At 40.2% G+C, this 16,858-nt stretch overlaps 1 protein-coding gene across 2 annotated transcripts; it reads right to left on the bottom strand.

Annotated features, from left to right (window-relative positions):
• Positions 1 to 2,976: 2,976 nt before the first annotated feature.
• Positions 2,977 to 5,880, bottom strand: LOC125457809 (C-C motif chemokine 20-like). 2 transcript variants are annotated; one of them, XM_048542435.1, is made up of 4 exons: positions 5,752 to 5,880; positions 5,090 to 5,192; positions 4,924 to 5,001; positions 2,977 to 3,123 (listed from the first exon to the last, which is right to left on the bottom strand). In XM_048542435.1, the coding sequence occupies exons 1-4, from the start codon at positions 5,831 to 5,833 to the stop codon at positions 3,093 to 3,095; spliced, it is 294 nt and encodes a 97-aa protein (XP_048398392.1). In that variant the 5' UTR covers positions 5,834 to 5,880; the 3' UTR covers positions 2,977 to 3,092. The 2 variants fall into 2 exon arrangements, with proteins under 2 accessions (XP_048398392.1, XP_048398393.1); XM_048542436.1 differs by lacking the exon at positions 5,752 to 5,880 and adding an exon at positions 5,589 to 5,632.
• Positions 5,881 to 16,858: the final 10,978 nt, after the last annotated feature.

Here is a 16,858-nt window from a genome sequence, read left to right as displayed (position 1 = left end):
AAACAGTGGTTGTTTCTCTGGGACAAAGACAGTCTGCAGTGGAGATCCCCAAGAGTCAGCACTGCTTGCTTTTGCTGGTATATTATAAATTATCTAGATCTTGGTGTGCAGGAGACAACTTCAAAGTTTTCAGATAACATAAACATTGGGAGAATTGTCAATTGTGAAAACAGTGCAGAACATCAAAACGATATTGACATATTTGTGAATGGGTGAATACATAGAAGATGAAGCTCAATGCAGAGACGTGTGAGGTGATGCATTTGGTGTAAAGAACATAGAGATACAATATACAATAAAAGGTACTATTCTAATGGGCATGTAGGAGCAGAGGGTCCTGGCTGTATATCCATATATATCATTAAAAGTGGTAGGGCAGGTAAAGAGAGCTCTTATAAAGCATGTGCTATTTCGGCCTTATTAACAGGGGCTATACAATGCAAGAACAGAGTGGTTATGATGAACTTGTATCAAACACTGGTTAGACCTCAGCTGGAATATTGTGTACAATTCTAGGCACCAGATTATAGGAAGATGTGAATGAATTGGAGAGAGTGCAGAAGATGTTCACAGGAATATTTCCAAGGATGAGACACTTCAGTTCAGAGGAAAGATCGGAGAAGTTGGAACTGCTTTTTTCTTTGAGTAGAGAAGGCCATGAAAAGATTTAATACAAAATTTCAAAGTCATGAGGTCTCTGAGCAAAGTGGATAGAGAGACACTGTTTCTACTTGTAAACAGATTGAGAATCAGAGGGCACAGTTTGCTCAAGAAGCAAGTGCAAGGCAAGAAAAACCTTTTCACACAGCAAGTAGCTAGACTATGGATGGAAGCTCAGTAAAGATGTGTTCAGTTGATGCCTTCAAGAATTGGATGATGATTTAAATTGAGACGGTATGCAAGGCTACAGGAAAAAGGTTAAATGCTCAGAGACAGTGCAGATTTGATAGGCTGACTAGTGTCCTTCTGCACTGTGATCTGAAATATCAATATGTATCAAGAGGGTTTCAATGCAAATTATGATGGAGTCCCAATTAGAAATAATGATTCAAAAATAGTTAAAATTTTAAGTATGCCACTATTTTATCTCACAGAGTTCTGTAGATTGGTGGACAGAGTGTTTGTGTTTTACAGCAATGAATGAAAACACCACTGATGTTATGCTAATCACATAGAATAATATAAAATTATAATCTTGTTGTAAACTTTTAAATGCGACCTAAACAGCAACAAGCATAAATTGGACTAAAGGCATGATTAAAATAAATTTACAATACTTACTGACACCAAGATATCAAAACTTAGGGGTCAATGTTTTGTGAATGTGGAGATTCTGTTGCCTGGTCTGAAAGTGGCAGTGAAAGGGTGAGTGTGGGGAAATCAGAGCTCTCTGTATTTTTCAGTTGCTCAGTAAGTTGTGTTCCCCGCTGTGGAGAACTCATTTAGAAGGCTGGTAATTCAACAGCTTCAATGGCGCCACTGCTTGTGTTGGCCATTGTTGGAACTGCACCTGGAGGATGAGGTACCGATGATGGCTTTGCACCTTCAAAGTTACGTGGGTGAGATCAGGGGTTGCTGGCCCGCCAGGCAGGCTCCACTGAAGCGTGGGAGGGCTGGTGTTGCTCTGGGCACATTCTTTGTACACATAAGGCACACATTCCCACCACTCTCCAGCAACGCTTGGCAGGGCCAGACTAATGTGAATCTGGCAATGACCCAGAATCTCAAGCTGGCTTGTTAAATTCATTAAAGGACCATTTAACGCCAATGATAAGAGGTCAAATGGTATTTTCAAGTCAGTCTTTTGGCTGTCAGTGCAGCCAGGAGCTAGAGTTGGCCTGTTAACATCTAAATAGGATGTGTTTGGCAGATCAAACTGTAGCCACAGGCCATCCCTTCACCATGGTAGTCTAGCAACTGCGGCTATATTTAATTTCAAACATCCCTAAAGGTCTGCATGGGTGCTTCTCTTACCTGCAACATCATGGTACAGTTCCTTTAGATTGTGAATTAGTCTTCCTCTCTTTCCTTCCCCTATTGCTCTGAAAATGTCTTTCCCTGTTGATGATGATTCTTTTCTGATTTTGCTAATGCTATTTCTCTTTCTAGACTGTAGATGAAAATTTCTACTCAGTTATTTCTTATGATTGCTTTCAGCCATGGTGCAGCAATTGTAGTTTTACAAAATCCCAGGCACTGTCAATTTTTTTTCACTGGGCACCTGACTAAGAGGACCCCACCCCAGTCTGCAGGCTGGTCAGTAGTATTCACCTGGCTGTTTGGCTGTGTGTTAAGGCTGTTTTCCCCTGTCAGTGGCAATGATGACAGTAGTTAGGTGGTGGCATTGAGAAATGCCCTTAGCCAGTCCTTAATCACGGCCTTGTCCTTCACTGGGCTGACCCCAACCTTGCCTGTCCAATCTAATGGCAGGGAGCTGGGAAGGTGATAACTTCTCCAACCTGTGCTTTCCCTTAAACATTAAAGATCCCCCTCCACCTTCCACCCCCCATCTTTCAGCTTACAGTGACTGTTGATTGCAGCAAAATGTGGCAGAATTACCACTAAGATAGCTGATGGTATCATGCAGTTTCATTAACTTGTGTGATAGTGTGCAGCAGGACTTACTTTAAAATGTAGGAATGCAAGGATCTCTGACAGTTCTGTGCATAATGTACATGCTTCACTAAACAGTTCTGGTAGTTAACACTGGCTCCACATTTGTGTCTAAGCTCCCTCACAACTCATCTATGCTACTGATTTAACACAAAGACCAATGCAAATACTAATTAGGCACCGGACATGCACTAAGTACATGCATATACAAAAGGAACACATGGAAAACACAAATTGGTGAATTTTAAGCATTTTAATGCATTTCTTAAACATTAGAAAACTTATGGAAAACAAAGTTCTATTTTCTAACAAATAATATATCTATACAAATAACAGCCATATTCAGCTAACATTTTGATCTGTCATTGCAGCAAATTGTTAGTAGCCTTATTGCCACCAACTATACTTGAGTACATAGATGCTATGTAGAAATAATTGTTCAAGCAAGGCAGACAGTTTATTTGTGGAGAAAGATTTCATCAATCAAGGGACATTTCTTCCAGTTTTTTGCTGTAGGGAAAGGAAACAAGAATTAGGTTTCAGATTGCTTAACTGTTGCAATAAAACAACACAGAAGCATGATGACTAGAACATTGTTGGAAATCTACAGCAGACGAGTCACCATCTGTAGTGAAGTTCAAATTCTGTTACTATGTACTTTTTAACTCTTAAATTGAAATTTTGTAGATGCACAACAGTATTATTTGTTGGTTGGCTCCAGGGATATCAATGGACTAGTCTGCAGCATTTCTTGTTCCTGCTTTAAGTTTACAATTTCTGCAGTTTTGCTTTTTACGTAATATGTAATTATGTTTTAAACATACTCAAAAGCTCTCCTGCAGATATTGTCAAGAAAGTATTTGGTTGAATTGAGAACTGGTATTTGCATGGTGGATAGAACTCTTTCACCTGGTCTCAACAATCCCAAGTCAAGCATTGTATGCTTACATACAACTTAATTGTAAAGTTGCATTGTCCCAGAGGACTCTGCTTTCATTAGAGGGAATTGATTGGTGATGGGTTTTATCTGCAAATCAGCACATGTCAGGTGAAGGGTGAGTTTGAGAAGGGCCTCTATGGTAACCTCCCACAGCCAGGCATCCTGCCAAGTGACCTCACCAATCCAACCAGATTTCTTCTGGATATGTCGTACTGTCTTGACTTTTCCTCCTTACTATAAAAATGGGCCCTAATTTTAACTCACTCGAGCCTATTGACTTGCACAATTAATGCAATCACAACACAATGCTTCTGACTGTACTATTGTCACATTTTCCATTTCCCAACTCAGTCCAGCTTGTGTGAGATTGGCAACATAATAGCAATTACACAAATGCAAAATACTGCAGATGGAAATCTGAAATAAATAGAGAAAATGCTGGAAAACATAAATCAGGCAGCATCTGTGTAAAAAGAGACCGAGTTTTGATGCAAGGTTACCAATGTGAAACAATTGTTTCTCTTCACAGATGCTGCCTGACCTGTTCAGTATTCACAATATTCGGTACAACATAATATTGACAATGTTCTCTACTTTATTCTCAATATTCCATTTCATTAGTAGGAAGACCAGCAAAAGCAGGGGTAGAAAGGAGCTGTTTTACCTCTAAATGAACCTTATTTACTGCTACAGGTCTGTACTCTGTTTTCATGTTTCTATAACTAAGGCACAGTAATGCTAACATATCGGAGGTGGTGGCATTGTGATGTTGTCATTAAATGATTTAATCTAGAATTCCAGGCTAATACTTTGAAGGTATGGGTTCAAATTCTACCTTGACATATTGAATTTTCTTTAAAAAAATCTGGAATTTAAAAGCACTATTTTAATGGTGATGTTTTCTACTCTCTTTTGAGGGAAAGAAGCAAATGAACTGGTTCTCTAATGTCTTTTTAGGGAATGAAATTGGCCATCCCTCCTCAGACTGACCTACATGTGATCGATTCTTATGCACCCTTGAAATCACCAGAGGGGCTATTAGGGATTGGCAGCAAATGCCAGCAAGAAGTAAGAATACAAAGATAAATAATTCAGACATTTTGTTGTCTGTTAACTGTTCTGCAGTAACCTTTGGACTTAGTAAACCAAAATTTCAAGTCTTCATAATAAAGTTCATTTTGCTTTAGAATTGTATATATTTTCAGTGGAGAGCTCAAAAATGACAGTGCTTGGCGTATACTTTTAAATTAATGTTAACATTGGAAAATGAATTTCTGATCTGTGTAATTTATTAAAAGAAGAATATTGCTTTAACATTTTAGAAACAAATTTCACCATTATTTGGTATAATTAAGGGTTTCTGCACTTACCTGAGCAACTTCAATGCCATTTTCACCCAAACCATGTCAGGATTTGCACATACTGCCTGCCCTCCGACAGTGTGGAATCTGTATTTACATAAAGTTTGTTAGTTCGTAGTTAATACCAAAAGTATTATCAATTATTCCGTCTAATACAGCAAGGATGTGTACTTACACAATTGCATCTATATCACAGATCTCATTGGATTGTTGTTCCACATAACCAGAAATCAGTCTAAAAGGTAACCGCTTCTTTGAATACCGGAGACAGCAGTCCACTGCAGAGGTTGCAAACAATGGCATTAGACAGAGGCATGATATTTTAAAAAAAAACAATCATTTTGAAAATAAGCTTAATATAAATCCTTCGTAATTATAACATTCTGCATTACATTTACAATTATAATGAATTAAAAATTTCACCGTGTTTCTGTAAAATTCAAATCAAAGTTAGATGATTTCATTTCTTTTTAAATCCTGTTTCCTCGGAGTTTATCATATCACGCACAACATTATTCCACCGGCCCGTTAAAACCAATCATTTTGCAATATATGTCTTAAAAGGTAAAGTCGCCATAGCCCTACTCCCTCTTTACAAAGACCACTGGTGATGGTTTAACCTCAGGGTCACCATGCTTCAGGTGAGAGAAGAGTTTGAGAAGGAGAGCCCTTACCGTGCCCCAGCCAGTGCGGGAGTTGAACCCACACTGTTTGCATGGTTATACATAGCAAACTAGCATCTAGCTAACCACTCCTATATTGGACTATAATAAATACAATATTAGTTTTCCGGTATACCTTGAGTTGCAATGAATTAATAGCTAATGCACTACTTACTCGCAGAGACTGAGTCATTGAGCATGTTCATCACCAACAGTGAAAATAAAGCAGCCACTGCGAGGTTCCTGAGAGCAGTCATTTTACCGCTGATTGCTTGAAGTAAACTTTTCTTTCACTGGTCTCTAAACGTGCCTCAGCTGAGCAGTGCTTTTGCCCTTTCTTTTATCTTATTTATAGGGAGGATTTGGAGTACAGGTAACAAAAAGTGAATGGAAAAAATGCACAATAAAGGAAATGAAACAGCCTCCGTATTATAAATTTCCTCTGTGTATTTTCCGCCGTAGACATCAGAGAAACATACCTCAGTGACATCAAGTGAAAAATATTTAAATGAAATAAAGAAAATCAAGTGAAATTGTTACATTTTACTGAAGATTTACTAATGATTCTAAAGCTTGAATAGAACTGTTTTGAAACTGGATTTGTTGTCTGTTATAAAATTACTCCCTCATTAGGTTGGAGATTGCTGATGTGTGTGTGTGTGGACAGCTATAAATATGTTAGTTTCTTTCTTCTGTACTTAAAGTAAAATAATAAAAGAAAGCTTATTTCAGAAGGCAACCTCAATTTTTCTAGAAATGCCAAACAAATTAAAAAAAAGAAATAGTACCCGGATCGAGCTTTACAGAACATCTCCCGCCATCATTTTGAGGCAGCCAAAACCCTGAAGAAACACTGCTTTTCTGTTTAATTGGTGAACTAGAGTTTGTGCTAATGACATTGAAACATTGATCATTCTGATCCCTGAGAAAATATGCGCTAATTATTTTATGTTTATTATCTGAAAGGTAAAAACAATGGTTTCCTCAGGGAACAATGTAACTAAAATTCTACAAGATTCTGTAAGAATCAGGGTGGTGATATGAATTGAAAGTATGTTGATGATATGTTTTGACCTTACAATATTAACATATTTCAAAAAAAGACGTGTTGATGCTTCACGGATCAAACCTGCCTGGCTCCCTGTGGTCCAGTGAATTTACTTTCATTTCCATCATGCTCTGCCAGTCATATGACGTCCCCTACAAACTGTTCATTGTTTACATATTGTCGTATGGTATGTTTCTGGAAATCTCTTTCCCTTAGTTTTCTATCCCTAATACTGTCATTAAAAGTATCATTAGAGATTTAGGGTATTTGTGTGTTCATAACATGTGGGCGGTAGCCAATCATTGAAATCAATGGAAAATAATTTTTTTTGCCATGTGGAATGACCAACCAAGCCGCTATTCCCCATTTTGATCCATATGCTGGGTTTTCCACCAGCTCTTGTTCTGTGATCCCCAATTCAACCAACAATCTGACATTTTTCATTACAAAGAATCTATATAATTGCTAGCTTATTCAATGATCTTAATTGGTTTTAAAGCATGTAGTACTCCAATGTACAATGGATGTCAGGAAGTACCAGCCCTGGCTATTTCATCTTTTAGGATTTTCTTATTCATTCAGAGGATGAGGTCATCACTGGGTAGGCCAGCGTTTATTGCCCATCCCTAATTGCCTGGAGGGCAGTTAAGAGTCAACTAGTTTCCTCCCTTAAACAATATTAGTTAGCCAGATTGGCTTTCCCCCCTTCACAATCAGCAATGATTCCACCATCATCATCATCATCAGAATTCTAATTCTGTTTTTTTGTTGAAATCAACTTCCACAGCAGGATTCAACCCAGTTCTCCAGATCATTACCTGGGTGTCTGGATTAATAGTCAAGTGATAATACCAGTAGGCCATTATCTCCCCTTAGTTACAGTAAGCTCTTTCTATCTGTGATGTATCTTTCACTGGCCCTCTATCAAATTTCATTAAGTGGTCAAAGTTAGTTAGCGTGTGAAAATCTCTTGATCTGCTATTTTTATATTTCCATCATGATAATAAACTGCCTCAAGACACTTCACAGGAACTCTATGGAATAATTTGATATCAAGCAATATAAAGCGGATATTGGCCTAGATGAGAGAAGTGGCCAAAGAGGGAGACTTTTTGAAGAGTTTTAAAGGATAAAAGAGATGTAGAGAAATCAGAGATAATGGGAACTGCAGATGCTGGAGAATCCAAGATAACAAAGTGTGGAGCTGGATGAACACAGCAGGCCAAGCAGCATCTTAGGAACACAGAAGTTGATGTTTCGGGCCTAGACCCTTCGTCAGGTAAGCGGAGGGGTGGGAGAGGATTCTGAAATAAATAGGGAGAGAGTGGGAGGCGGATTGAAGATGGATAGAGGAGAAGATAGGTGGAGAGGAGACAGGCAAGTTAAAGAGGCGGGGATGGAGCCAGTAGAGGTGAGTGTAGGGGGGGAGGTAGGGAGGGTATAGGTCAGTCCGGGGAGGACGGACAGGTCGGAGGCTTAGGAGGGGATTTCCCGCTGAAGACAGAGGCAGCTGAAAATGAATAGAAAAGTAATCAGGACTACGCACTGTATCAGTATGGGAGAAGTGCAGTGATTCATGAGGATTGGCTGTAAGAGGTTACAGAAACAGGTAATAGTGAGAGGTCATGGAGAGGTTTAAACATAGGGATGAATGCCAAGAGTTTAAAATGACTTACGTAGCATTATTAAGGGATCAAAACTCATAGTCTCTGAAAGCTCCATTGATTTAAGCTCAGGCCAATTCATGGTTTCTTAAACTGTTAACAAGGAAATTGTGTAAATTTATACAGTTAAATCAAAGAGGCTCACCAAAGTATTCGAGAATATTTGGAATTTCACTATTTGGGGAAAGATAAGAATTGTCACAAGATTGATCGAATTCTCCATAAAACATTTACCTTGACACCACCTGTACTTTTCAGGGGAATTATTGGTTTCCTTGTTGCTGTTCATGCACTTTCTAAAGTACATTGTTTGAGAGCAGAATTCAGGAAGTTTATTGTGATGGTTTGTAGCATTGCTTCTTTGACCACTAGATGTTGTCCCCACAAAAATCCCAATTGCATCCTTAACTGCCCAGGAAATTTTGTGATAATATTCATTACTTATTGACATTGAATTATGATAGCTTAAGAAAAGCCTTAATGAGGACAGTCATTTCAAGAGGTAAAGCATAGTACTGTAGATTCTGGAAACCTTAAAGAATATGCCAAAGGAGGCCCTGAGGCACAGTCAGCACATGTGCAAAGAGACAGAGCATTTCTATTGTAGATTAGCAACATTTCATCAGCATTTCTTTATTATCAGTTGGTAATTTAAATACATCCATTATGAAATTAAATAATTAAAATAAATGTTTGCACCTACTTTGGAGATAGTTACCCAAATAATCTAATGTAACACTTCAGCTTAAAAACAGAGCGAAGTGCAAAGTAGGAAACTATAGATGAGTTAGCCTGTCCGCGGTCATTGGTCAGATTTTAGGGTCTATTATTAATGAGGAGATTGTGGAGTACTTGGAAGTGCTTGGTACAATAAAGCTGAGTCAGCACGGCATCGTCACGGGGAGGTCATGTCTGACAAATCTGTTAGAATTCTTTGAGGATATAACAAGCAAGTTAGACAAAGGAGAGCCAGGGGATGTGGTCTGTTTGAATTTCCAGAGGCTTTTGCCAAGGTGCCGCACAGGAAGCTGCTAAATAAGATAAGAGCCCGTGGTGTTAGGGGCTAGGTACAGGTATAGATAGAGATTGGCTGTCTGGCAGAAGGTAGAGAACGGAGATAAAGGGGTCTTTTTCAGGATGGCAGCTGGTGACTAGAGGAGTTCTGCAGAGGTAAGCGTTGGGACCACAACTATTCACGTTATACATTAATGATCTGGATGAAGGAACTGAGGGAATTGTTACTAAGTTTGCAGATGATACAAAATTGGTGGAGGGACTGATTGAGCTGAGGAAGTGAAGAAGCCACAGAAGGACTTGGACGGGTGAGGAGAGTGGGCAAAGAAATGGCAGATGGAATATAATGTAGGAAAGTGTGACGTTGTGCACTTAGGTAGGAAGCATAGAGGCATAGACTATTTTCTAAATGGAGAATTCCTTCAGAAATCTGAACTACAAAGTGCCTTAGGAGTCCTCAGTCTTGATTCTGTTAATGTTAACATACAGGTTCAGTTGGCAGTTAGGAAAGCAAATGCCAAGTTAGCATTCATTTCAAGGGGGCTGGAGTATGAGCCAAAGCGTGTACTGCTGAGGCTGTCTCAGGCTGTAGTCAGGTTGCATATGGAATGTGAGCAGTTTTAGATCCCATATCTATGGAAGGGTGTGCAAGCATTGGATGGTATCCAGAGAAGGTTTACAATAATGAACCTGGAGATGAAGGGCTTGTCGTATGTGGAGCGGTTAGGGATTCTGGCTCTGTACTTGATGGAGTTTAGAAGGATGAGATTGAATGATGAAGATGATTGAAACTTACAGAATACTAAGAAGCCTGGATAGAGTGGATGTTGTGAATATATTTCCACTAGTAGGAGAGACAAGGACATAAGGGCACAGCTTCAGAGTAAAGAAAACAGAGATGAGGAGAAATTCTTTCAACCAGAAAGTGAATCTGTGGAACTCTGCTGCAGAAGGCTGTGGAGGCCAAGTCATTGAGTGTATTGAAGACAGAGGCGGTTAGGTATTCGATGCATTAGGGGATCAAGGACTTTAGGGGGAAGGCAGCAGAATGGGGTTGAGAAACATATCAGCCATGATCAAATGGTGGGAGCAGACTTGATGGGCTGAATGGCCTAATTCTGCTCCTAAGTCTTGTGGTCTGAAAACAGTAATTGTGCTGACTGCTCATAATGAAAAAATGATTACAAGTAGTGCAAGCAAGAATAATTGAATGAAACTTAGAAAACAGAGAATAAACAAGGCCATATGGAGAAGACAGGACTGTGGGGCTGGGTGGACAGCTCCTTCACAACAACAGCACAGGCACAGTGCTCCAACTGAGCTCCTGTGCCCTGAGCAGTTGGTAAAGGCAGTCTAGGCCCGAAGCATCAGCCTTCCTGCTCCTAGGATGCTGCTTGGCCTGCTGTCTTCATCCAGCTCTACACCTTGTTGTCTCGGATTTTCCAGCATCTGCAGTTCCTATTATCTCGGCTAAAGACAGACTTGCTGGCTTTTCTGAAGAAACATTCACTTCAAAAATAGACTTAAGCCCTTCCTGCTAAACTGGTAGGGCAGGCTTTAGAAACAATGTGGTTGTGTCATATTTCATATACCATGGGAAAGTTTGGGAGATGTACTTTTCACTGGCTTGTTTTCTTCCACATCATCTGTGATTGCGTAATGCTCACACTGATGAATAGACAAACTGCAGTTTGATTGAAATATTAAATTCAATGAAATATTGAAATATAATTATTAAAAATTGTTAGCATTTTTATGTTTGTGATATAGATACCATCAGGAGATAACTGCGTGGGTGCATTAGCAAATACATGAATAGTTCGTCGAGCCCCTTGAGCTTCATTCGCCATGAATTCGATAATTGCCAATATGTTTCTGAACTCTGCCAGCATAACTGAGAGAGGTTTGCATTTTTTTAGAGTGGAGCCTAGAGGAGGGCTACTCGTCAGCGGGGTGAAAGAAGTTGTCCAAGTTATATCCTTTACACAACACATTCGTTAGATAATTGTTATGATCATGACCTTCAGGTCCCTGCCTTGCTAAATCTTTGAACCACCTCTAAACCATGTGCTAACGAAGCTATCATCTCTCCCACCTATGGAAAATATATGTTCCATTCAGCATGAATGTCTTTTCCATGTGAACAATGGCTGGTTGAATCAACTCCTGTGTACTTGGTATATGTACCTGCCTCCCCCCGCCAGCCCCTCATCATCCCATAATATTCGTGTCCTTCACATCATTGGTCATTGCGGTGGCACTGCTGCCTTACAGCACCAGGGACCCCAGTTCAATTCTAACTTTGGGTGACCATGTGGCATTTTCACATTCTCCCCATGGCGCTGTGGCTTCCTCCCACAGCCCAAAGATGTGCAGACTAGGTGGATTGGCCATGCTAAATTGTCCTGTAATATTTAGGGATGAGCAGTTTAGGTGGGTTAGTCATGGTAAATCTGGGGCTACAGGGATAGGATGGGCCTGGGCAGATGTTTTTTGGAGGGTCAGTACAGACTCAATGGACTGAGTGACCTTGTTCCACACTGTAGGGATTCCATGATCTTCTGTATAACCGAACAAGATGTGTGTCAGGATCCTAATGTAGTAGATGCTGGTTACATGATCTTTACCAGGTCACTGAAGCTCTTAACTTGTACAGCTGTTATAATTTTATCTTGCATTAAATTTGCTCAGTTTGAGATTATACAGGCACTGCTAAGTGTTTCTCTGACTTTCCTCATAATGGAACTCAATTTGGACTCTTGCCCTGCATGCCAAACATTCATGCCCAGTCTGTCTGAGAGATTGTAATTGTTACGATCTAGCCCAGAAAGGGGGAGTTGAAAGTAGTGGTGGACTGGATCCCCACTGTTTCATTCCTCAGTTGACTGCAGCAGGGCTGTTTTTTAAAAGGGATTTATTTGCCAATTCAGTCGTAGTTTAACTGTTTATGTTCGGTGGCTGTAAAACAACACAGGCAAGTTTCCTTATAAATTGTTAAGAAAATTAAATAACAATGACTGTAAACACACACACACACACACACACACACACACACACAGACACACACCTTCAAGTTCTCTGTTTTGGTTCTGTAGCTTGAAGAAGAGGAATTTCTAAAACAACGAACAGGGGTTTAAGTTGGCTGATCACACGGTACCTTCTCACAATTGACCAGTTACCCAAAAATGGACATTGCAAGTTGATGATGATTAGATTACACTGAGATGAATTCCTTTGTCAGCCAGAACCCATTTTAAATTTGTTTGGATGTGATGCAAATGTTTAGCCATTGGAACAGCTACTGTCTTGAGTCACTTTTTAAAAGAAGTCTGATCTTTTTACAACGCAACAAGTGGCTTTCAGCTCAATTGTATGAAGTAATTTTCAATATACAGCATAGCTTTAACATCATAGTGTGGTTAATTATATTTCACTGAATTTAGAAGTTCAGACTATGACGGCTTCCTTCAAATGCTGTATTTTTGTTACTTTCTCACAAAATAATCTAGTGGCTTCAAGTTCACTCCTTGCCATTTGGGCCTGAGTGTTTGTAGTTGTCCAGAAGGAAGCCTCTAATCTTCAGGCAAATTAGCTGATCCAGTAAAAAAGTAAGACTGAATGGCAGATTGAATAAGCAGGCTGCAGTGCACATTTTCCCAAGTAAGTGTGCAGCATGAAAGCAGATAATAAGCTCCCTATTCAGAGCACCATGCATCTTTGTAACAGGGCACTGAAAAAAATACTGATGCCGCATGGGTCAGGACAGTATCTTTTCTTTTTAAAAGTCAAGCCACTTTTTTGAAGCTTGACTACAAAGAGTTTTGGAGCAAGGTTTGACATCATGGCCTGTGACAACATGACCAAACTCAAGTCAAGGTTTACATCAGAATTTCGCTTCTCAGCCAGATGCTGGCATAATTCCAGCAGCTAATTTACAGATACTTGTAACATTACTGGCGTATATTCCAAAAATTCTCACACCCACACAAATGAAAACAATTAGATGACTGACTGTGTTGAGTCAGGTGACAGTTTTCCCAGTGAATTTGTTAAATTGTAAATGGATACTATCTTTGGGAAAAAAAAGGGACAAGATATTCTAGTTGTAAATACCACTGTGGTTTTTGACATGATCATTAACTGATCTTTTCCACAATGGCAGAGTTTCTAACTTGATTAATTCGTTAAACAGGACTGTCGGCATAAATCAAATGGCCTATTTCTGCTCCTATGCATTATGGCCTCTACTACTTCTCAGTAGTGAATTCATGTTTTAAAATGGACTACCATCAAATTTAACAGATGTGCACACATCTTTATCTTCCTCATCAGTTGTTCAGACATGTTATAGCACAACTCTGCAGCAAGTTCGGCATGAAACTGGGCATCCTGGCTCAGAAATAGGGACACTGCACTGCAATACAAGTGCCCTTACAGGCACCAAATATTACATACCCTTTATTAGTTTCAGAAGGATATAAATAAGCAGATTCTCAGAGAAGATAGTTGATTTGGGATAACCTGACAATCTTTGAAAGTGAACTGGAACAATTGATTTTAAACAAAATCCTAAAATGTTTAGATATAGTTAGAAAACTAAATGAGATAACACAGTGTGGAGCTGGAGGAACACAGCAGGACAGGCAGCATCAGCGGAGCAGGAACGCTGACGTTTCGGGTCAGGACCCTTCTTCACCGGCTCAAAACATCAGCTATCCTGATCCTCTGATGCTGCCTAACCTGCTGTGTCCATCCAGCTCCACACCGTGCTATCTCTGACTCCAGCATCGGCAGTTCTTACTATCTCTGAGAAAACTAAATGATTTCTGTTTCCAGTAGTGAAGAAAGCATCTTATGGCCAAACCTTTGAGTTTGCCCAGTCAGTCATGAGCCTTTTAATTCATTTAATTGGATGGAAAATCAATTGGTAATGTGTTCCTTTTGATTTTCTTTCCTGTGGTTTCAGAAATGAGAATTATATTGTAAATCTCATGAACACCAATCTACCATAATCCATGATATTCATCCAGATGAATTGAAAATAGAATGTGTGGATTCTTGACTGAATGTATTTGATTGATTGAATGACCTCTGGTTGCTGTAGACATTCCTGTTAGTTCTGAAGAAATCACGTTACCTTAAGTATCTGTCAATAAATATAATGTGATTAGATGGTAATTAATCTTGACGAGGGGTATCTTGCCTGTTGATTGGTGAACTAAATCTGCAGTCAGCATGCCACTGGGGTGGGTGTGGTGTGATCATAGCTGCTATTCCAGCAAACAACCAATGTATCAGATCGAGGAATGACCCAGGCCACCAATGTGTGAGAGCGCAATGGATGGGATGAGGAGGGAACTGCCTAGTCAGTGAGATGCTGGTCAGAAGAAGGAGCAGAAAGAAGGCATTCAGTGCTGACTGCAACTTAAAGTTGGGATCCTTGATCAAGCACTGAACATTTTTGTATGAGAGGGAGACCAAAAACCAACTTGACAAGTTCGCTTTTCAGATTCCTTGCGTGGCGACTTCCCTGGCCAGCTCTGCTTTAATATCAATTGCTGTGGGGATGAGGCCTTTAAGTTGGAGTGAAGTCCACATCGAGCCTTCTTGCCCTGGACTGAACTGGGGCAGGTGGAGTCCCCATCCTGTGCCCTTCCACCTGGTCACATCCTTCCACTGCTTGCAAAGTTGCCTATGGGGGTGAATTACATTTCACCCATTGCATGAGACTTAAGGCTAAATGGTTTTCATTGGACTGCTGATATAAATAGAGATGTTGTGGCACAGTGACATTTTGCAGTTTTACATTCCCACCCTTCTTGTGATGATGAGGTCTAAACCTTTGGCTGTCACTGTGACCTACATGCAGAAATAACATTTAACGAATGCCGCATATTGTAGTGGGTCATTTCTACTTCCTCTGGTGCCCCCAAGGGGTGTTACCTCATTTCTCATTTACATGTTGGCATTTTCTGGCATCATGCAAAAACACCTTGCCAGTTTCCATATGTATGACTCATCACCAACCACCTCACCCCGTTAAATGTCTCAAAATTATCACAGTACTTGTCTAATATCCAATATTGGATCAACAGAAATTCCTTCCAACTAAATCTTGAGAAGAGTGAGTTGGGTCATGGAGACGGGGGAGATGATGGGCAAGAAGAATTTTAATATTCTGAAATGGTAAACAGGATGATACTGGTAGTACAGTAGCACAGGGGAATCCCAGATGTTAAAGTCACTCCACATGCTTGAGGGGTTTAACTCCATTGGAATTGCCTGTTGTCACCAATAGATTCAGGTAGATCTTATTTCCAAACCCAGTGTCAGGGAGTGTTCAATCCTGGGTTGGGGTTAGGATTATGATTCCCATCCCCCATCTGGGGAAGGTTCTCGTGCCAAAGGTAGTCCAGTCCCTGACCTTGGAACTAATGTGGACACAGCTGTCTGATCCAGGGGGGAGGACTGGGGAGGTTTTTTCTGGGAAGAGAGTCTGATGATGCAAGTGCTTGGAAAATGAGGAATAATCTCTTTTTGCTCTTCCTGACCCACAATGAGGTTCCTCTGAGTCTGCCCTCACTTCACTGCATGTAGCTGCTGGCTTTCCCAACCCCTGGGACAACCTGCTGGCACGAGGTAAACCTGCAAAACTGGTAAAATCCAAAATGCCTGCCCATGTCGTGGGAGTGGATCAGAAGTTGGCAACTTCCTGATTGGCTTCCTTCTCTTTTCTCCCAGGTTACCTTCTCCCTCAGCTCCAGATCTGCACCTAATCCGATCATTAACTTGCCTGAAATTTCCTCAGTGCCTGCTCCAAGTTTATTCTCCAATTCCCAACTCCATCTCCATTCCAAACAACTGCCTGACATCAAACCAGACTGTTTGAAGTCTTTGCAGCTTACAAGAGGAACTTCTGACCACTCATTCATACCAGCATTAAGACCACCCGGCTTCAACTCTATAATATCCTGGTTTCTCCACCTGCTAAAACCCTCATGTATATTTTGTTAGTTCACTGCATTCCTGCCTGATCCCCTGCTTTCTTAAGGTCATTCAGAACTCTGCTACCTGTGTTGAAACTTGCACCAAATTCAGGTAATGCCTGTGTTTTGTGACTAACGGTGGCTTCTGGTTAAGCAACATTTAGATTTTCAAACCACAACCTTGTTTTTCGAATCCCTCTATGCTCTGTAATTTCTTCCATTCCTGTAGCACTGTGAAATATCAGTGCTCCTTCACTCTGTCCCCTTAAATTAGCTCTGATTTTAATTGCTCCACCACTAGCAGTAACAGCTGCCAAAAGCATAGTCTCTGGATCTCCCTCTCTCCACCTTTTCAAATTTGTATGAATCTTTCCTTAAAGACGCCCCTTAAAACTACATTTAAACGGGGCTGGAGAATGAAACTATCTAGGTAGCTCTTTCAGGAGCTGGTATAGACATGAATGGCCTTCTTCTATACTGTAAAATTCTATGGTTCTATTTTTGACTAATCTTGTGGACATCTGCCCAAGATTTCCTCATGTGACTTATTATCAGATTTAGTTTGATGAC

Source organism: Stegostoma tigrinum, chromosome 14 (genome assembly GCF_030684315.1).
Source record: "Stegostoma tigrinum isolate sSteTig4 chromosome 14, sSteTig4.hap1, whole genome shotgun sequence".
NCBI classification, from domain to species: domain Eukaryota; kingdom Metazoa; phylum Chordata; class Chondrichthyes; order Orectolobiformes; family Stegostomatidae; genus Stegostoma; species Stegostoma tigrinum.
Note: the sequence above shows the minus strand (reverse complement) of the source record. Positions and strands in the feature narration are given on the sequence as shown.

Excerpts from the sequence above, each read along its gene's own strand:
- LOC125457809 (XM_048542435.1), bottom strand. The coding sequence starts at position 5,833 with ATGACTGCTCTCAGGAACCTCGCAGTGGCTGCTTTATTTTCACTGTTG. Across the intron at positions 5,002-5,089 it reads TGTGATATAGATGCAATTGT|ATTCCACACTGTCGGAGGGC; the intron begins GTAAGTACACAT and ends ATGTAAATACAG. Across the intron at positions 3,124-4,923 it reads ATGGCATTGAAGTTGCTCAG|CAAAAAACTGGAAGAAATGT; the intron begins GTAAGTGCAGAA and ends CTTTCCCTACAG.